The sequence below is a fragment of the Lissotriton vulgaris genome, chromosome 5, assembly GCF_964263255.1.
Source record: "Lissotriton vulgaris chromosome 5, aLisVul1.2, whole genome shotgun sequence".
Taxonomy (NCBI): Eukaryota; Metazoa; Chordata; class Amphibia; order Caudata; family Salamandridae; genus Lissotriton; species Lissotriton vulgaris.
In genome coordinates, this window is record NC_141693.1 from 1,141,733,560 (window position 1) to 1,141,756,511 (window position 22,952).

At 45.2% G+C, this 22,952-nt stretch overlaps 1 protein-coding gene across 1 annotated transcript in view; it reads left to right on the plus strand.

Moving 5' to 3' along the window:
• FHIP2A (FHF complex subunit HOOK interacting protein 2A) overlaps positions 1-22,952 on the plus strand; it is a 340,036-nt gene that overhangs the window by 170,848 nt on the left and 146,236 nt on the right. The window contains exon 12 of the mRNA XM_086922896.1: positions 13,318-13,461. Coding sequence (XP_086779022.1) covers positions 13,318-13,461 — 144 coding nt within the window. The remainder of the gene's footprint in view (positions 1-13,317; positions 13,462-22,952) is intronic.

Consider the following 22,952-nt stretch of genomic DNA (forward strand, 5'->3'; position numbering starts at 1 on the left):
AAAGATATATGACCTCTCTGACGTCACGTACGTGGACGACGTCAGGGCGGGGTCATGTGACGCCGTCACCTGGCGCGCGGAGGTGCTGCTGCAAAACATTTCCAGATCCAGTCTAACGCCTGGGGATATTTTAAGTTAAGGAATCTGCGGCTAGACAACGTCTCTACTAGATACATCATTACCGAAGGTAAGTAACTTGTATGCTACAATTGCACAAAGGACGATTATACAGCGTGAGTACAATAGAGTATCCTGGGCATATCACATCTACTGCTCCAAGTGCAAGATAGGTCTAATTATCTGTGTCATGCACTGTCGTAGCTTGACAAAGCTTCATCCGGGGCTAGAAATCTGTCTCCCATGTCTCTCCATGTAAGTATGTTATCTCCTATCTTATCAAATCTCCTGCTCAGCTTCATTTGGAGCTTCGCTGCTAGCATCCATTCCTCTACATCTCTGAGCCAGTGTTCTATCTCTGGAGTGCATTGACCCATCCATGTGATGGCCTCTCTGCGTCGGGCCAGGAGTAGTGCAAGTTGCAAGTATTTGTATGCCACTTACGACCTTCGGGCCTACCGATATTTCCCAATATACAATACTGTGGAGTGAGGCTGGACTGTAGAAAGGTGTGTGTGTTAGTTTTTCCACTAACCACACATAAATCTCCTGCACTCTGACATCTCCAGGCCAAGATTAGAAAGTCAGCTCCCTGGAGCCCACAGCGAGGGCACGCGTCCGACCAGGATCGAGAAATAAGATGAAGTGCCAAGGGCGTCATGTAAGTTCGATGTAAAAAGTTAGTGGATCCTCTTGAATCGGACCTTGTCAGAGACCGTCTTGGTAAGGATGCAGTTTCAAGCTTAGTCAGTGTCCAACATGCAGGGCCACAGATCAGCCTCCCATGTCGCCCAGAGTTGCAGTTGGTGGCCTGAAGTGTCCACCACCATTGCTTTATATGACAGGGGCACCAAGTGCCGCCCTGTCCCGCATGATAGTAAGGTCCCCAAGGTGCCAGCCTCCACTGGGAAAGTAGTCCAGGTCAGCCTGACTAGTTCGGCCAGGCCAGCATAATGTAGGAAGTGTCCATGTCCCAGTTCAAACTCCGCCTGTGCAGCCCAGAAAGAAATTAAGTGCTCATTGGGGTACAGGTCCCCCCAGTATCTTGCATCTTCCATCCCTCCAAGCCTGAAAGGACATGTTTTCGGCAATGCGCTGGATCTGTGCATGGATCCATACCTGTAAGTCTCTGTGAAAAGGAGTCCTTTGAAGAACAGCTGTCACAAGCTTTTGCCATCGATGAGCATTTCTTCCTGACTACGAATGGCACATTAGGCAGCGCTCCGGAGCACTCAATCAGCAGAGCCGGGAGCTCTGTAATACCAACCCCTCCCGCCAGCATACACTTCTCCCAACTATCACCGCCCTCCAACCAGTAGGCAGAATGATTCATATGTGCAGCATAGTAATAGAATTCAAACTGTGGCAACTTCCAGCCACTCTCCTCATATCTCTGGTTCAGTGTGTCCAAGGCCACCCTGTTACGCCTGTCAGCCCAGATTAGTGAAACAAGAATGGAATCCTTGCTGGCTGAATATACTCTGGAAGGCAGAGAACAAAGGGAATTCTGTATTTCGTACAGTCAAGAGCACCATTTTGGAGATCGCTTTCCCACCCATAAGTGACAGAAGGCAACCGATGTACGTGGGTAAGTCCATTACCCTCCCCAAGTTAAGGCTCAGCTGCTTCTCCTTGGAATGTGCAACTATGATTCCTGAGTCGCAGAAGTGTTCCAGCTCCCATCACAGACCAATGTTGAGCAGGTGTTCTACAGGGGTCCCAGAGAAAGCTGCAAGGGGGAACAATAAGGAGTTATTGCGATTGATCCGCAGTGCCCTGAAGAACAGTTGGTGTTGCACATTTGGGACAAATATGTCACCACCCATTTTACCAGTGATACTGTGTTAAAAAAAATACTTCCCTGGTCCCCGTCTGTAGCTGGGATGTTTCAAGAATAAAAACTGTTAGAGGGAATTTTGTATCTGTCTGAGCCAAAATTAATAGAAGTGTGTACCTTTTACTGTTTGTAGCAGGTGTGGCTTGATATACAGGCTCTACATACTCATGCAATCTAGTTTCTAATGCTTGATAGCAAGCTCTAAGGACTTGGAGCCAATCCATTCTTCAGCATCTGCAGGAGAAGCTTGATACTCAGCAAAAGAGAGGTTTTATACACCCACTAACAGGAAAAATTGCCACTGAGCCCCTGCCACAGGACACTTTGCCAAAAAAGCGTAAAATGTCCTTCGAGGACAGGGCACTAACCTGTTTTCTGCTCGCTCTTCTCCGCCTCCTCCTCCACCCTCCCTGCCACCACCACATGTGACACCTCCTCTAGCTTCACCACACAGAGGTCACTTCATTTTTCAGATGGGAAGGGCAACACAGCCCGTTGTATCCAGTAGAGCCATATGATGCTACCTATGAACCTGAATCAGGGAATGAATACAATGTTGATGCCTAAGGTGGCACATACCCTGAACTCAATCATGCGACACCATCCCCGCCAGATGATATGTCTTCCTCTCGCAGAGTTATCCACAGATCAGCTACTTAACATAAAGAAGACATCCACGTCGTCCAAGAAAGTGATGACTTCCTGGTCGAAACAGGGCAGACAAAAAGGACAAACCCTCTCCCAATGATCCACCTCATATCTGCAGGTACATTCCACCTGAATCCCTGTTAGTTCACACAGTGCACAATAATCTCCAAAGTACAGGAGACTTTTTACCTCCCGATAAGGAGAGTAAAAATGATTGACGCAGTAGGTAAGAGTGGCAGAACAATCCGCTACATACTGGCAAATTACCAGCTCAGTGGACCTTCTCGCCAAGTATTAGACAAAAGGGCACACTGAATAAAATGGAAGAACTACTACAACACATCCCCACACACTACAAACTGTGTGGTCAGGAGATTGTGGCTGAAGTCCAAACTGTATAGAGCATCACAATCCTCTCAAATCAGCAAATACTGCGGCCAAAGGTCTTAACATCAGCATCCAAAGGTCTTACCAGCAGCATCCTGGTCTGCCATTATGCCTGTCTTCGTGTCTCTGGTTTGAAGCCAGAAGTCCAAAAGAATCTGTTATACCTGTTCCACTGAAAATATCTGTTCGAACAGCAGGTGGATCATATGCTTGAGAAACTAAAATGGGACATAAATACTGCCAAGGCGATGGGAGCTCTTCAGGTGCCTTTACCACAAGGATCCATCCTTTTGGAGGTTTCAGTACAGGGGTGGTAGTAAATTCATATCCCTATTTCCTATCTAAAGCAGCAGCAATACCACCCGCAGTGCACACAGGTGGCTACAAAGGCAGAAGCAAAATAGACCTAGCCAAGGGTGCGTCCTCTACTAAGCAGTGACTCCTTTTCACTCCCTCTCATGATCACACTGCACCTGTTGGGGGTAGACGACAAGGGTATCCTCTGGATTGGGAAGTTATCTGCTCCGATCAGTTGGTACTTTCCATCATACTTCACTGTTACTGACTGGAACTCATTGCAACCCCACCAAACAATCCACATGCACACATCCTCCCTGCACAGACCCTCCCTGCCGAACATCAACGCCTTCTTCAAGAAGAGGTCTAGGCACTTATCCTCAAGGGCGCGATAGAACCTGTACCATTGTAACACCAACACAGGAGAGTCTACTCACTCTTTTTCCTCAGCCGCAAAAAGACGTATCTATAAAGCCAGTCCTTGATCTTAGGCCCCTCAACAATTACATCCTCTCAGAACACTTCATATTGTCACTCTGCAGGATGCCATCCCTCTTCTACAGCAAGGCAAATATATGATAGCTTTCGATCTAAAGAATGCCTACGTTCATAACCCACTCATTGACTCTACTGTGATTCGTGGTATATGGTCAGCATTATCAGTTCAATGTTTTACCCTATTGTGTCACCACTGCCCCCAGAGTGCTCACACAGTGCCTGGATGTTGTAACCGCCAGCCTCTGACAGGGTGGCATTCATGTGTTCCCGTACTTGGATGATTGGTTGATGAAGAGTGCATGCATGCAAGCAGCTCTGCCTCTCCCATACCCAGTGAACTATTAACCTCCCTCACAAACAAGGCTTCACAATAATCCCTGCCAATTTCCACCTGCAGCTTCTGAAGATTTAGTCTTTTCTAGGGACCGTTCTAAACACACTTACTGGCAAAGCTTACTGCAGTCGAGAATCATCAAATGGCTGTCAGAAAAGCTATGTGCTTTCGAGGCATGGTGGCCATTGCCGTTGTTCCTAACGCCCATCTACACATGCACCCGCTGCAATACTGCTTCTGAATGCAATGGTCACAAGCAGAGGGTCATTGATAGGATCTAGTGTAGATATGAGCCAGGACCCATCACACTCTGCAGTGGGGAAATACCAACAACGTGTTGCATGGGGAGCCCTTCACGGACCCAGTTCCGCAGGTGCCCATCAAAAAGGATGCATCTTTCTCAGGTGGAGAGCGCATCTTCAGCATCTGAAAGCTCAAGACATGTGGTCGCCGCAGCAGTGGGCTTTCACATCAACTACTTTAAGCTGCTGGCCATCCAATGAGTGCTCAAAAGACATTCTTCAAGTAGATTCCACTCAAAGTAAACCTCATAAAAACAGACATGACCTCCACAAATTACTTCCCAAAACAAAACCGCTATCAGGAACCACAAATAACTGCACTAGCGCCGAGCATTTGGCATTGGGTTATTCACTATTGGATACACCTCCTGGTGGAGCACCTTCCAGGAGTGGATCACAGTGTTACAGAGCGGCTTATCAGGATGCAGCAACAAGTCCACAAGTGAGAATGCCACCCACAAGTCCTACTCCAATACTACCCAAAAAGCTGCAGCTCACCTCCATGTTTCTAACATCTAAGGAGATGCTCCTGTTGAGGCAAGTAGGGGTGGGATCGAAACTATATATACTGCACGTGCTGTATGTAAAGTTCACCTCCAGACTCCCACAGTTCATAGGCAATGCATTATGGATGAACTGTTCAGGGATATTTGCCTGTGCTTTTATGCCACTCCTACTCATTACTTTATGTAATCCTTAAGTTGCAGCAAACCTCTCTCTCTCATCCTAGTTGCTCCCACTTGAGCCAGGCAACCATGGGTTTTCACCCTACTAGAAATGTCAGTGTTTCCCTGTGAGAAGCTTCCAAGCAGCCGGGACAAAGTCAGGCACCCAATACCAAGCCGAGAAATCTAGCGATCTGGCTCCTGAGGGCATCAAATTTGGCTACCTCAGCCCCCTTTAAAAGTGCATGCCCATTCACTAGGCAGGCCTGCTATGTTTCCAGCTGCATTGCTAAAGCTAAAGACCCACTTAAGCCTCCAGTCCAAGACCTCATGTGTTACTTTCTGCATTTACAAAAATTGGGCCATACATCTCCATCTGGCTGCTATAGCTGCCTTCATGCAGAACAGGGAACAGACTTCCTTGTTCAGGATATCTGTAGTTAAGTTCCCTAATGGAGGATCTCAAATGTATGATACTTCCGAGAGTACCCTTTCCCCAATTTGGAGCCTTAATATTGTCCTTACCAGACTTATGTGCCCTTCTATCAAACCTTTACATTTGTGTCCCTTGCAATTCCTCTTTGTTACTATCACATCCTTGCACTGTGTTAGTGAGATGCTGGCCATCAAGGTTCATAAGGACAGGCTTGTCCTTGGAACCAATCCCAAGTTCCTTCCAAAGGTGGTGTCTCCATTCCGCCTTAACAAAACCATTGAGTTTCCAAACTTCTCCCACAACCAGACTTGTTACTGGTGCCTTCATGTACTACATGAATAGAACAAAGCCCTTTCGCAAAACTGAGCAGTTATTAGTCACCTTTTCCAAATTGCACAAAGATTCTGCAGTTTCAAAGGCGATCATAGCATGATAGCTTGTCAAACACGATTCTGCCTGTCTCACCCAGGCAACATTCCATTCGCAAAAAAGTAGCCTTATGGCCTTCTTATGTAACATACTCATAGCTGACATCTGTAGAGCAGCTATCTGATCTACTCCACATACATTCACTAAATGCTATTATGTGGATGTCTTATCATGCCAACTTCCACAAGTCTATTTATAACCCAAAAGAGTTAGGTCCTTTTTGGACGTGGACAAGGCTGGACAATTTATAAATGCAAAAAACACAAATGCCTAGACCACTCTTTTTTTTAAAAACAAGAACAATTAATGAAGGTCAATAATACTCTTTATTGAATTCTGACCAGGTACTTCTATTTTATACCTTTTACTTATTTTTTTGATTTCAAAGTTTTTTTACATATATATTCATTAGCAAAGATAGGACAGACTGTACATATATTTACAATACTATAAAAACCAATTTATAAACAAAACATATCACAATGTATCTACACAAACTCAAAAAAACATCACAACAAAAACCACATTAAATTGATGTGTACTTAATCTTTATAAATGAGAGACAAAATCAAAAGGAGGAAAAGAAAGCCATTAAGGAAGGAGAGCGTAAGGAATGGTGTCAAATTAATGATACTCTTTCATGGTGTTAAAACCAGCAAATAGTTCTTGTGAGTAATGTGAGTAAATTATTCCTTCAAATATGCCTCCAAGTGTGCCTGTGCCTCCAAATATGCCGACGCGTTTCGATTACAGGAAACCAGTTCCTAGAATCTCATCAGGGCCTTTTTTCTTTTGTCTGTATAATGTAAACAACAAAACAATAAAGTTTTGTGTATAAAAATCTCAATGTTTATCTCCTTTAAAGTTGCACAAATGACCAATGCAATGTCTCTGACTTAAGACTACATACCAGTTTTAGACGGTGGACTGTGGAAGACTCTCTTGTTATGTTCGGAAATTTTTCTTTCTTTAATTCCCCAACGTTTTAGTAGTGTAAGGTGCGGGGGGCTGTTAACCCCTTCGCTGCGGCGGCTATTCCGCCGCAGCGCTAAAGGGGCGGGGCGGCCGCGCGGCGGCCGCATGCTGGTGACAGAGCCGCTCCGTCACCAGCCGCGGTTGAGCTATGCTGGTGACGGAGCGGTTCCGTCATGACCCGCCCCGCTCATTAGAACGCCCGCGCAGGCGCGAAATCAGTGCCGCGCAGGCGCGGCGGCCGGGCCATGACGGAACCGCTCCGTCATCAGCACAGCTCAACTGTAGCTGATGACGGAGCGGTTCCGTCATCAGCATGGAAGGGGTTAAGAAAATGCGAAGTGTAAATTATTCAAACCTAGAGCCTCTCTAGCCTAGTGTGGAAGGCGTTATGTGGCCTACCTTTGTATACATTGTTGGCAGATTCCTTTCGGATTCTTCACGTTATATGTGGCAAGGCTGTCTAAAGAACTCTTCTTTAATCTCCTGCAACAGCCCTCAGCCAGCCACCCCTTATGAGAAAACTTCCACAGTCTATCCAGCCATACATACTATGAACGGGACACGTTACTTACCTTGTAAGCATCTGTTCGTAGCATGAAGTGCTGTGGATTAGAAGCAGCCACCCGCCTCCCTGAAAGCCTTTGGTTGTTGCAAATACACAAAGTTATCAAGCTTCTAAATATCTTACTTTCTGCATTGTCAATATGCTTTCTATGCTTTCGATCTTATTCTCTATTTTCCTGCTTATCCACTATGCAGTAAATAATCTAACAATGGAGCCTGTGCCCATGCACATTACCAGCCAAAGCAGGAGTCATTATACTTCATAACTCGGTAGACGTCTTCGAAGGAAAACAACTTGCAAATGGCTGAGCCCTTAACTAGATGGCAATATTTACAACAATGGGTGGTGAGGGACAGAGTCTCTGAATTAAGCAGAAAAGCTCTCACCCAGTCAAGAGATCAGGGCTAGATCCAACATCGTTTTTTAGCTCACTGCACCATCCCAGTTTCAGAACCTGGCTACATGCAAATTAGTCTGTTCCTGTCCCAGTGCATGATGGGAACAGGGCAAACCAAACTACAAAAGCCAATTCTTACACTGGGAAGGAAACAAGCTCCCGGGGACCGGTTTCTGGCATTACAGCCGTCTTTGGCCCGGTTTGCTTGAATCCTGATGGTGCAATGAGCAAGGGTCTCACATCTGAGAATACCCTTCCACGCTTAGGGTGGACAAAAATATTTACAACAAGGGGTGGTGAGGGACAGAGTCTCTGAATTAAGCAGAAAGCTCTCACCCAGTCAAGAGATCAGGGCTAGATCCAACACCGTTTTTTAGCTCACTGCACCATCCCAGTTTCAGAACCTGGCTGTATGCAAATTAGTCTGTTCCTGTCCCAGTGCATGATGGGAACAGGGCAAACCAAACTACAAAAGCCAATTCTTACACTGGGAAGGAAACAAGCTCCCGGGGACCGGTTTCTGGCATTACAGCCGTCTTCGGCCCGGTAGCTTGTCTCCTTTCTGGTGAAGAATTGGCTTGGTAGTTTAGTCTGCCCTGTTCCCATGATGCACTGGGCCAGGGACAGACTGATTTGCATATAGCCAGGTTCTGAGCTGGGATGGGGCAGTGAGATAAATAACGGTGATGGATCAAGCCCTGATCTTTGGACTGGGTAAGAGTGGTCTGCTTAATTCAGACACTCTGTTCATCACCACCCCCTTTTCTAAATCATTTTTGGCCACTATAGGTGTGGCAGGGTATACTCAGACATGAGTCCCTTTCTCACTGCTCCATCAGGATTCAAGCAAGCCGGGCCGAAGACGGCTGAAATGCCAGAAACCGGTCCCCGGTAGCTTGTCTCCTTTCTGGTGAAGAATTGGCTTGGTAGTTTAGTCTGCCCTGTTCCCATGATGCACTGGGCCAGGGACAGACTGATTTGCATATAGCCAGGTTCTGAGCTGGGATGGGGCAGTGAGATAAATAACGGTGATGGATCAAGCCCTGATCTTTGGACTGGGTAAGAGTGGTCTGCTTAATTCAGACACTCTGTTCATCACCACCCCCTTTTCTAAATCATTTTTGGCCACTATAGGTGTGGCAGGGTATACTCAGACATGAGTCCCTTTCTCACTGCTCCATCACGATTCAAGCAAGCCGGGCCGAAGACGGCTGAAATGCCAGAAACCGGTCCCCGGTAGCTTGTCTCCTTTCTGGTGAAGAATTGGCTTGGTAGTTTAGTCTGCCCTGTTCCCATGATGCACTGGGCCAGGGACAGACTGATTTGCATATAGCCAGGTTCTGAGCTGGGATGGGGCAGTGAGATAAATAACGGTGATGGATCAAGCCCTGATCTTTGGACTGGGTAAGAGTGGTCTGCTTAATTCAGACACTCTGTTCATCACCACCCCCTTTTCTAAATCTTAACTAGATGGCAGCAGTATGCAAACATGGGGATTTACAGCACTACATGCTACCAAGGGATGCTTAAAAGGTAAGTAATCTATTCCTTTTTAGCATATTTCACCACCTCAGCTGAAGGGACTGGATTTTATCCGGAACAGCGTCAGTAGGCAAACATGGCCAAGACATGGATACTAAGGACATGCTAATCCAGTTTGCCCCTCCTTATCTGGCATCATGTTTTTCCTCCTATTACTGATGGTATATACAGTGCTCTCACAATATTGTGATCAATTTGGTTTTGCTTTTCTCATATCCAAATAAATGCAAGTGTGGAATGCTGGAATGAATGGCAGCCAGAAATGGTTTCCCAGGCTGGATTCTAGTCCGTTTTTTGGGCACTTGTGCTTCGTAAGACAGGTCCTTGGAACAAAGAAGGGTTTGGCTTGAGCGCAGTAAGGCTACGCCTATAACTCTATGAAACAAAAACAACTGCCAGTACTGCTCGGACTATTTATTCTTATACGCAATAAGTTGAGTATCGCTTCCCAACCTAGAAGGACCAGTCATTTAGTCCACACCAAATGATATTGAGTATGAATTTTTATTCTCTACTTACAAAATTATTTTAAGAACTTTTTTGGATTATTTTTCAATCAAAGAACAACCAATCTCTATATACACAAAATGAAATTTTTCACACCGTACAATTCGATTCACAAAAAAGGGGTCTCTGTGTAAGTGGTGCAGGGGGTAAAAAAGGCACATACACACCATTAATGTACAGTTCTACTCACTCGACAAAACCTTCAATCCTACAACAATCAAACAACAAACCGCTACTCATACAAGAAGGGAAGTGCAAAAGTGAATATTTACAAGTGGGCGGAAGAAACTATCTACTATATACACTAAGGTAAGCAAACAAAAGCTCAATTTTTTCTTTTTGAAAACACAAAAGTACAGTCACTATGCAACTTAAAGAAAAAATTGCTCTATTTAAGTGCAATATATGCAAACAAATAACTGAATAACAATCACTCCGGTGACACGAAGTCACCGTGAGAGGGAATTTGAAAAGGTTATTATTCAATCTAGAGGGGTCGACGCGTTTCGAATCCCATTACTCCTTGGGATTCTCCTCAGGACCGAAAAACAGAAAAGATCTGAAAAACATAAAACCAACATAAGAAACACACTCAGTCGGATGTAAGCAAACAAGAGAGACTCTCAACTTAACACTCAGCACGACAAACAATAGTACCTGTCCTGTTTCTTCAGGTTCTAATCCTTTAAAAGCTGTGGGGAAACAAGGGAAAGGATCCATAAGTGTTTGTTCGGAAGCCTAGTATGACCTAGCAGAACGGTGGAGATGGTTTGCTGGCTGACTTACTTGGTTGTATTTCGAATACCCTCGAAGAGTTTTCGTGGTGGTCCGGTCAGTGGCAATGGAGTCAAGGGGGGACTTCCGTTCCAAGTTAATCTGTTTGGAAAAGATGGAGACTTTCAGCATTTTTGTTAAGAAGGGAAGTCTTCTACCAGCTCCGTTTATCAGGTTTCACTTTGGGTCCTTACCGTCCTTAGTCTGTAACCACAGAATTCAATTGGGCAAATATTTCCGGCGCCGTGTTGGTACGTCATCTACGAAGCGCTTATAACGGAGACAGGTAGCAAATCAGCCTCAGTCTTGCACCTTTTGGAACAGCTTCCAATCAACATATCAATGGAGAGGATGTAGCATTACGGCTAGAGCTGTCGACCTCGAAGTTGGGGAACAGGGTTTGATTCTTGGCAACGGCGCTCAACATCCTCTGCAAATCACTTAATCTCCCCGTGACTAACAAAAATTAGTGTGTCCATCTGTAACAAAACTGGTGCTCATGTAAAGCGCTCATATACCAGATATCCTCTGGTCTAGTTCGCACTTTATAAAACAAAAATATATATATGTTACCGAGTGTTTCATGCAAATTGGTTCACTTAAGGGACTAGGGAAAGGCAGGCATCAATGGCCATCCCCCAGTTTCATACCTCATTAGGGTTAAGTCTGTTCCAGAGTATGGTCTTGCTAAAAAAGAAAGACATACTAGTAGAAAAGTGTAATTTGATGACTCGTAGTTTGTTATGAAGACTGCTCTTTGGTCATTTCATCATGTACTTTGACACTTTGGAACTGTTCAAAACAAGCATAGGCTATACTGATGTTGTTTGTTATCAAATGTTATGTTGTCCTGCAAGCCTCATTGAAACATTAGATACACTTATTATTATACTCCTTTGTAGTGCGCAACAAATCATCCCCAGGGGGATCTCTGTGCCAGAGTACCAGTCACCTAAAAGGTAACAGAATGTTAAAACAGCCAAGTCTTGAGCAGTTTCTTAAATTGAGACAAGTTGAAACAGTCCCGGATCTCATCAGGGAGACTGTTCCAATGGGCGGGGGCTAGATGAGTAAAGGCACAACCGCCTATTTTGGCTTTCCTAATTCTCCGCGTGCCAAGCAAGTTGCGATTGCTAGAGCTAAACTGACGTACGAGTTGATACAACTTCAGTTTCTTCTTAAGGTAAGCAGGGCCAGTCCCCTGAATGGACTTAAAAACAGTACATAGAAGCTTGAAAGTTACTATCTTTCTAATAGGAAACCAGTGCAGTTGACTTAGGAGAGGTAGAGATGGGGTGCGTACCGGTTTGAGGGCAAGGCGGGCTGCAGTGTTCTGAACCACCTGTAATTTTGATAATCGCTCTTCCCGGATTCCGACTAGTAGAGAGTTACCATAATCTAGTCTACTAACCAAGACCGACTGGATGAGAGTTTTCCTTGCCATGAGAGGGATCCAAGGGAAGATCTTTCTTAACATCCGCATTATTCCGAAGCAGGTACCTTACGTCTTCACATGTTCCTCCATAGATAAATTGTTGTAAATTCTGATGCCTAAATTCTTTGCCCATTTTTTTGGTGACGGGGTCAGCCCTAGTTCTGACGGCCACCATTCTGGAGTCCACAATTCCTCTGCTTTACCAAACAGCAGTATCTCTTTTTTGATGGAATTGAGCTGAAGAAAGTTCTTCTTCATCCATATGGCTATGTTTGACACACAGTTTTTCAACTTCGCTTTAGTCACTGCCGGGTCTGACTCTATGGGGACAATCACCTGCGTGTCGCCAGCGTACGAAATGGTCTCGAACCCACAGCATCTTATAATTGCGGCCAACTGGGCCACATATATATTAAACAAGGTGGGACTTTTCCACCTGCGTGCTCTGAGACACAAAGGAATCCAGCTGGACACATTGTGTTCTGTCGGTCAGAAAACTTTGTATCCATTTGAATGCCATGCCTCTGACTCCAATCTCTCGTAGCTTATCCAGAATGATGCGATGAGAGATGGTGTCAAAGGCTGCTGACCGATCAAGGAGAACTAGCATCGAAGGGGTCCCCTTGTCCAGTGACATCCTTATAGAGTCGTGACTTCCAACAATGCGGAATCCGTGCTATAACAAGCACGGAATCCCGACTGGGACAAGTCCAATAGGTTATTCTGTTCCAAATAACTAGAGAGATGACGATTGATTAATGTTTCCAAGATCTTTGAGCTACAAGGGAGGCGAAAGATCAGCCTATAATTTTGTAGATCAGTTGGAACCAACACAAGGACAGAACTTTCCATAAGAGGAATTATGATGTTTATATGTATGAGACACTACCACAGTGAGTGAAGCTGTTTGCTCTTGTCAGTGTAAAAAATAAACTTATTTTGAGTAATTTTTCATGTCTTATAATTGACAATGGGCTTCCTTCAATCTGTTCTAATAGAAAGTAAACCTGCATCCCGTTAATTGTTCAGCTGTGATATGTATTGTTTTGTGTGCTTCTTGTTTTTGCATACCATTGAATGTGCAATTTGCTTCATTTAAATTAAGAAAAGAGAGTTTAGTTAAAGATGTAGGAAAATCTAATTAATTTGCTTTCTTTTCAATATCTGCCTAGGGATCTCGAAGAGGATCCAATATTCACGGACATTTCACAAGATAATATGTTGTCAAATCAGGAGTGGCTAAGCAGCTCACCGCCTACCACACCAGATCACCATAAAAATGACGGCAAGACAGAGGTGCATAAAATAGTAAATAGGTAAGAAGGGTATGGGGCTGGAATCGCTGCTTTCCATCATCCGATATATTCCTTTATATATCCTTTCCTGATTGGTCAATTCAGTTGTTCCCCCTCATAAAGCGTGTACTACAGTTTGAAACCCCAAGGCACTGGGAGTAAGAAAAGACACAAGTGAAAGACTTGGCAAGGATGCAGGAAGCTTAGTAAACAAACATATAAACTTAATCTCAGTAGACCAATGGACTGTTAAGCTCCCCAATTCATATGGCCTGAAATTCCAGAAGTGTGGGACCAGGCATGACTTCAACCTCCTTTAGAGTGCAGCCTATAATTAGAGATCCTGGCTAAAGATCATGGTTGCATGAATATTTACTACCTAACTAGAATCAGTATGAATAGGGTTTGTGGACCTTTTAGCAATGGTTACATTTTTACTCTTAAAAAAGAAAACCTGGCAAGACGGCAAACGACCTAGGTTGTCGGCATTGCCAATTTCCAGAATTTTGTTACCTCCTGATAACTCCCTGGGACTTCCATTAAATCATGGAGTACATTAAAGTGGTTCTCTTGGGAGGTTATAAGTGAGAGTTCCACACTTACTGTGTTTTTCTCAGGGCGAATATTACAAAGAATGCAGATGTAGACATTGCAGGTTTGGACAACTGACATTTTGTGGTGCCACAGTTACGTCTGTGTTAAACAAGATGCCTCTCTACTTCTTGATTCGTGGGCAAAGACATTTACCAAAATGTGGAAATAGTAGAATCTGTCTTGTTAGTCACTTTCGAAAGACCTTCAAAATACGCGGTGTGGGCAGACTAAAAAGGAAAATGATACCACCTTAGCTGCCTGTATCTTCCTTGGATTTCAAAACTGTCAAACTGCCAGTCAGAATAGTGTAAAAACTGGAACTCATTCTATTTGGCTGAATTTGCTGTAGCTATTATTTTTGTCACCTTTCTGTCAACTTGAATTGGTTACTGTGCATATACCATTCTTATTGGCTTCTAGGCAGAGCTGCATTGTCCGTGTGCTCAGGCTTTGTCCACGACAGGATGAGTGGGCTGGCAATGTCGCAGCAGATTCTGCTACCACCTAATGTTCTGCACACATTTAAAGGAGAAGGCACCAGGAATGGGGGGGATTCACTTGTAATTATCTCCTGCATACCTTGTTGCTTCACTGTAGCCCTGCATTTATGTATTAATTAGAAGTGCTACTAGTAACATGTGCATGGGAAGTCTTAGTCTTTCATGTTTATTATTAAAAGCTGTACTTAGCTTTCCTGAAATTTACTTTGCCAACATGGATCTTGGGTTAACCCTTTGTTGCAGTATTTTGCAGCTGTGAACTGATTGTTCAGACACCTCTAAATCTTAGTTTGTGTTCCATCAGCCTGTTTGTATATCATTAGTCCATTCTTGTTTCTAATTTTCAAGGCAGTCTTGTATATGTTTTGCCAACAGATGAGTTGTGTTGAGTTTCACAAATTTGGATCTTGCCTGTTGATAAAACCATCACAGGTTGTCACATGAAGTGCTAGTTTTTGTACAGTGGATGGAAAAGTAGGATTTGAAAATCTTCTGTATCAGATGCCAATGACGATTCACAATTTAATAATCCTCTGAATCAAATACTGCTGACTAGTCAAAGAATGGAAGAACCTCATTGTCCTTTACAGTATTATGTTTTTGACACTGTAGCTGAAATATTGCTTTCCTTGGATGTTAGGAAGTACCCAAGGTGTACCAGAGTACATTATTATCCACATTTTTACTCACCTTTACTAGAATACTAGCCAGATTGGCTGTGAAGGTGACCGTAATTAATTGGAGAAGTTTAAGATGTATGCAATTGATTGGTTCGGCACAAGCGTGCAGGTAAGAAGGTTAGTAGGAGTTTAATTCTGGCAGTAAAGTTTTGTTCTTTCTATCATTTTAAGACTGCTGATACAAGATTAAACATAGACAACTTTGAATAGGTTTTCCTTTTGGCTGCCCTTGACTAGACTGGAAAGAAATCTATCTTTTTATTATTTTTACGAGGCATGGCCAACCCGGCAACCAAGATGGCCCCCAACAGTTAAGCTTGTGGGTGACTACTGGAGGGCTAAATTCATTCAGCTCTCTGTGATAAGGACAGACTTGGTTCCAGATCCACTGCTAGCTTTGCTGGGGTATGTCGCTAATGTGCCACCTAGGGTGCGTAGATTCATGGCTATAGTGCTATTAATAGCTAAACAAGAGATTACTCTACACTGGTGCAGTAGGTGCTGTCCTTCCATTCCTGACTAGCTGTTCAGTATGACGTATTGTGATTTGGCAGCCCCTTAGAGACAACCTTTTACAACACAAGAGTCATGACTGACTGAAATGTATGACACCATATGCTTTAGAAGTTCATCCGCCCATAATATTTGGTCACCGTGTTACTACCAGATGCTGTCTTTTGTGTTCTATCTTTGCTGACTGTATCGATTGCCATACCAACGTCTTAATGTGTCTGCTGTTTGTTTTCCCCCGATGATTGCTTACTAACCATTGTTCTGAATTTTTAAAAAAATTTGTTAAAGATTGTATGCAGCTTTATGTTTGTTTTCCCCTCTTTCAGTCATTATGAGTAGTGTCTTTTTTCAGGTTAGTAGCTCAGTGGAAAACCAGCTCAAATGTCTTCTTTGGGTGCCCACATTTTGGCTGTTGGAGATAAAAACATGCATAATGTTTGAAGTTGAAGTTCAAACGGTCTCCTAGTTTCCAATGTACTGTCTTAAGAAATTATATGAAATCGCTCTGTGAGCTTCCTTCTGCTTTTTTAGTCTCTTCTCATCCTCATTCAGATGTCTGTTATAGGGTTGTGTGATAATAATAGGGCATATGTTTACATACATTTGGTTATTGCAAACTATGAAAAAGATGTAATAATAATGTACAGTGGAGATTGCCATACTCATGCATCTAGTGTTGGGCTCAGATGTGTACAACTTGTTTTTCTTGGAAGAAGTCTTTGGAGTCAAGAGGTGTTGTAACTCCCCCTATGACTAGTATTGTGCCTACATATAAGTTCCATTGTTAAATTGTTTTTTTTCTGACGGCTGGTTCGATGGGTGTTGCCGAAGCTCAATCGACGCCGCTTGTTCTTCGTTGTCTGGGCCTTCTGCTGCTTCCACTCCCTTTGGCGCAAAACAATTCCATTTGTTGTAGAGCTTGCCCGCCGTTCTTTTCCAGTAGTGTCCATAGTACCACTTCAAATATTCGTGGCATGATCACCACTCTGTCTGCAACATCTGCTTGTCGCCAGAGTACAATGAGACCTCCTGTTCCGCCAGCCTCCTGTTCGGATCCAAGAAGACTCTCCAGTACTGACAACTTAATCGAAGCAAGATGGCGCAGTCACAAGACTAAGACACTGCCGACATCTTCAGTAAAGACTTCGAAGTCTGCAGAGCAAGACGTCTAGGGCCTAGCTCTCCTTCTCACTCCGAGGTCAACGCCCAGTTGCTTTAATGGGGACAACGCCTCAAGTTCTCGACCATGAGTAGTCTTCCCCAACACTTACACCAACCAGCTGACCACATCCCACCAGGGGGCCGGGCGTTGAGTCCACCAGCAGCCTTCCAGGACAGCACTGCATCCCAGCCATGGCCGGTACCGATACAAGGCCTTGGTACCAACTGACACCAAGACAGCTGTACAAGACGCAGTCTTCTTTGACACCAGCAGACCCATTGATGCCCTCCAGTTCCTTGACACCGGCACAACTCCTCCCTTTGGAGCAGAAATCTCCTTTGACATTGAGACCGGCTTTGGATCCTGTCGGTGATAACTCGCACATCCAAGGCACTTTTCGCAATGGACTCCCGAGGACCTCGAGGCTCCTTTTCTGCAGCACCTCCAAGAGGAGATGGACAGTAGGCAGAAGAGACTTTACATCTGCCCTCAAATGGGTAAGCTCCTTGCCAAACCACCACTGAATGTGCAAGACCATCTTCATCGCAAAAGGAAGCTTACCTTCGGGTAGCAGCTTGCATTAGAGCCACCAACCAAGCCCAAGGCACATTGAGATAGGGAAACCGCCCCCCTGCTTTCTTAGCCTCCTCCTCCTTCTGCCAAGACTACAAGTCCTCCACCTAAAGTCCCCACCCCCCTCCACAGCAAAGGCCACCTCCACCAGCTTCACAAGAAGGTTCACACATTCTTCATATGGAGAGAGTAGCTCTATATATCCTGCAGATTCATACAATGCTCCCTACGTCCCAGAGCCCCAGAATGATCCTTGGGATGGTTATCCCCAAAGCAACAGCGACCTGAGCTCCACCCTGCTAAGCCTTCCCCTCAGGGGATACCTTGTATCACGAGAGGCCATTTACTGAGTGGCCACCTTCCACGTGGTGGATTTGCATGCCATCGCTGAGGAGATTACTTTTTAGTGAAGTCACTTTCATACACACAGCGCTCAACCCAATACATGCCCATACTCATGGGTATGTTAAAATCTGCCGACACTGCTGCCAGGGGTATTAACTGCAGCATCTTAATCAGCTTGGCTGCTTGTCTTGTCTCTGACTTCATGCTAGAAGTCCAACAGCATCTGACTGGGAGCACCTATTTGGGCCTCAAGCTGATCAAATGCCGGAGAAAATAAAGAAAGACATGGACACTGCCAAGGCGATTGAAGCTCTCCATTCCCCATCATCCCAAGGGACCTTTCACCACACACAGTTTTGGTGCAGCACCAAGGCAACCTCTCCGGAGGTTTCTACCTCCTACCAGTGGCAAAAGCATCAGTATCGAGCCTCCACTTATTTCAGGAGAAAAAACTCAAAGAGCAGGAACAGATGTGGTGCTGCAAATGGAGATGCTTCTGCCAAGCAGTGACTCCCTCCCCCCTCCCGATCTCACAACATTTGTCAGGGGCCATATACAGGGGGATCCTCACATAATGGCGACAAATCACCTTGGACCAATGGGTTCTGCCCATTGTGCCTCGTGGCTATTGCCTGGAACTCACTGGTTCGAGGCATATGAGCTGCAGATCCTACATTTAGCAATAGATCGCCACCTGATGTTGGGCTCGGATGATTGTAGGTTGTTGTCTTCTTGGAAGAAGGCTTTTGTAGTCACGAGATAGGTGACTCCTCCCTTGGACAATACTGCGCATGGTCATCGACTCCATCCTCAGATTGTTTTTTTCCGCCACTGGGTTCGGATGAAAGTTTTCTGCTCCGGCTAGAAAAATACCTTTTCTGCTTTTTCGAAACGAGAAACTTCAAACAAACTTCTTTCGACATCGAATAGACTTTCGACATCACCAGCTACATTCTGGTGCGTCGACGCGGGCTGTTGGGCCCATCGGCGCCTTGCGGCCTACGCCTCATGGACAGAACTCCATTCAAGAGATGCCCGGTATGTCGAGCAAAATTCCCTCATAGCGACCATCACGAGGTTTGCAACCTCTGTCTCTCGCCAGAACACGACGAGTCGACCTGCACAGCCTGTGCCTCCTTCCGATCGAAGAAGACCATTCGGGATCAGAGGGCCCGTCGACGCGAATTGAGATCAGCACCAGCACCGGAGGCCATCTTTGAAGAGGAGATCGTCGAAGAAGACGTCTCCGAGGACGAATATCCAATCGAAGATATCTCCGAGGACGAGGCTCCACTCGGCGCAGAGGAGGACTCGCCTGATCTCCAGATAATATCGGGGGCAGAGGATTCGGACGATTCAATCCCATCTCGACAACCCGTGAGTACATCTGCCCCTGCACGACAGACATTACCCAAACAGAAGGCAACGGTCAGCACTCCGCCCATGGGGCCCAGTCGAGACCGACATTTACCCTCTAACGCCCCGCCTTCGGGCCCGGCTCCGAGGAAACAGAATACGCCTTCCGGTGCCTCGGCACCGAAGAAACACCATGTGCCAGTTACACCTCCTCCATTGGCACCAAAACATCCTTCGACACCGAAGGACTCGTCGGCACCGAAGATAAGACAGCCTTCGGCGCCCAAAGACAAGCTTCGGCACCCGTACCATCGGTGCCGAAGCCAAAACCTGTACCAAACCCGAAAGCTTCGACTCCGAAACCTTCCGGTTCAGAAAACAAAGAGGGGAAGCCAGTTTCCGGCGCCACAGGCCCAGTGAAACCGGTCTCTACGCCGAAACCTCTAATATCGGTACCAAAGACCCCAGATAAGGATAGACAACCTTCGGCACCGAAAACATTGCCAAAAGACTCCGCTACTCCTAAGGCAAAAAGCACTAAACAACCTCCATCGGCTCCGAAAAAATCGACGCCGAAGAAGATTATAGAAGAGGAAGAACTGTTTAGACCAGATCCTAGACAGAAAAAGGTCTATATTAATCCGAAAACTGGACATGTGGAAGCAATCCCTTATAAGAAGAGACCAGCAGACACACCACTTACACCTGTGGTTCCTGCCAAAAAGGACTGTGCAACTTCTCCAATGCACCCTTCCTCTCCTTCACCTTCTTCCTCTCATATTACTCCATATGTGGAACCTATAACTTCTCCTATTCACTCTCCTGCATCATCACACCACACTGATGAGGAGTATGATTTGGGTGGGGGGGGTGATGTTCCAGAGCCACATACATACCCTTTAGATGAGGATGTTAACCAAGAATTCCCTAAGGATGATGATGCATATAATTTTGTACCAAATAATGCACCAGACATCCCTGATCCTCAGTACTACCCAACAAAACCATCCACTACAGAGGACAGTATTGGTTTTAATCATTTATTAAACAGAGCTGCACTTTGCCATGGGGTTCCTATGCACTCTGATGCCATTGAGGAGGACTTCTTGTTAGACACTTTCGAACAGTCACAAAGGTCTACTCAAATATTACCAATGATTAAGGGAGTCATTAAACATGCTCCAGAGATTTATAAAGATCCAGTAAGGTGTAGGGTGTTAAATCCTAGAATAGAGAAAAAGTATAGGCCAGCACCAGCTGATCCAGTGTACATTAAGGGTCATCTGCCATTAGACTCCTTGGTAGTGTCAAATGCACGCAAAAGGGCCAATTCTCAAACTTCTGGGGATACACCCCGCCTGACAAGGAGTCCAAAATTATTGATGCGTCAGGGAAACGAATTGCTGCACAAGCAACAAACATATGGCGCATATCAAACACACAGGCTTTACTCTCACGCTACAACAGGGCTCATTACGATCAACTAGAAAAGTTAATGGAACACCTACCGGATCAACACAAGGATCTGGCAGCAGAACTTTTACAAGAAGGCAAATTAATTTCAAATGCCTCAATTAAATGCGCACTAGATGTAGCTGACACAGCATCCAGAGCAGTGAACACTAGTGTTATTCTCAGGCGTCACGCATGGTTACGCATTTCGGGTTTTAAACCAGAGGTACAAACTACCATCCTAAACCAGCCCTTTAACCAGAACCAATTGTTCGGGCCGGAGGTAGATAATACGTTAGAAAAGATGAAGAAGGACATAGACACCGCTAAGTTTATGGGGGCATTACAATCCACCCAAACTAGAGGTTCTTTTCGCCGCTCCTCTTATAGAGGAGGCTCCAAGCAGACCGGCGCAGAGACAACATCGTCTTTTAAAACACACATTCAGACCTCCTCTAATAAAGGATATTTTAGAGGAGTATACAGAGGCAATAACAACAAGGGAAGAGGTAGAGGTAGTAACAACAACCGCTCCTCTTCCACTCCTAAACAGTGACTTCCCTCTGCCTCCCCTACAGCATTCCACTCCTGTGGGGGGCAGACTTTCACAGTGCCTACCTGTCTGGAACTCCATCACAACAGACAAGTAAGTAAGACAAATTATCCAACATGGCTACTGCCTAGAACTCACAGCAACCCCCCCCCCCCAAACATACCACCCAGGCAGCGTCCAATGTCTGCAGAACACATAACTCTGCTTCAACAGGAAGTTCTAGCACTTCTACAAAAAGATGCTATTCAAGTAGTTCCATTAGAAGAACAAGGAACAGGAGTCTCCTCCCTGTATTTCCTAATTCCAAAGAAGGACGTGACTTTAAGACCAATTCTCGACCTCCGACCCCTCAACCACTACATACAATCAGATCATTTTCACATGATCACTTTATAACAGGTACTCCCATTACTACAACAGGGAGATTTTCTGTCCACACTAGACCTAAAGGACGCCTACTTTCACATTCCAATACATCCTGCGCACAGGAAGTATTTAAGGTTTGTCACACAAGGACAACACTATCAGGTCAAAGTCCTTCCATTCGGGGTTACAACAGCACCACGAGTGTTTACAAAGTGCTTAGCAGTAGTGGCAGCACATCTCAGAAGACAACAAATACATGTCTTCCCCTACCTAGACGACTGGCTCATAAAAGCAAGATCGTACAACCAGTGTGCACAACACACAAAACAAACAATTCAAACACTGCACAACTTAGGTTTATGATAAACTACACCAAGTCGCACCTAGAGCCTTCCCACGTTCATCAATATCTAGGAGCTACTATAAACACATCGGTAGCTCTAGCGTATCCCAGTCAAGCCAGGATTCAAAGTATTCAGAACTTAGTCTCCCTTTTTCAATGACAGCACTCTCTACAAGCCAGGGTGTTCATGAACCTAATAGAGATGATGGCATCTTGCATCTTCATAGTTCCCCACGCAAGACTGCAAATGCGCCCACTACAAGAATGTCTAGCACAACAGTGGAATCAGGCTCAAGGTCAGCTCACAGACCTGGTGTTGGTAGACAGCCGTACATATCGCTCTCTGCAGTGGTGGAACACCAACAATTTGACAAAGGGACGGCCGTTCCTAGATCCAGTTCCACAGATAGTGCTCACGACAGATGCATCCCTCACAGGATGGGGAGCCCATCTCCTGCATTATACCACACAGGGTCAGTGGAACAATCAACAGAAACAGTTCCACATCAACCATTTAGAGCTGCTAGCAATTTTCCTAGCCCTCAAAACCTTTCAGGTACAAGTCCAAAACAAAGCTGTCCTAATCCGAACGGACAATATGACAGCCATGTACTATATACAAAAACAGGGGGGGGGCACACGCTCTCTGCAACTGTCCCAACTTGCACAGAACATTTGGAGATGGGCCATCCATCAAAACATACATCTGACAGCAGAACACCTTCCAGGGATCCACAACCAGATAGCAGATCTGTTAAGTCGCCAATCTCAACAGTTTCACGAATGGGAGTTGCACCCACAAGTACTTCAACCATTCTTTCAAATGTGGGGGCATCCACAAATAGACCTGTTTGCCACCCACGAGAACTCAAAATGCCCAACTTTCGCCGCCAGGTTTCCACACCCACGGTCGGAGGGGAATGCAATATGGATGAACTGGTCAGGCAGATTTGCGTACGCTTTTCCGCCTCTCCCACTCATTCCACTAGTAGTACGCAAGCTCAGACAACAGTCCCTCAAACTGATACTAGTGGCCCCCACATGGGCACGTCAGCCGTGGTTCACCACGCTACTA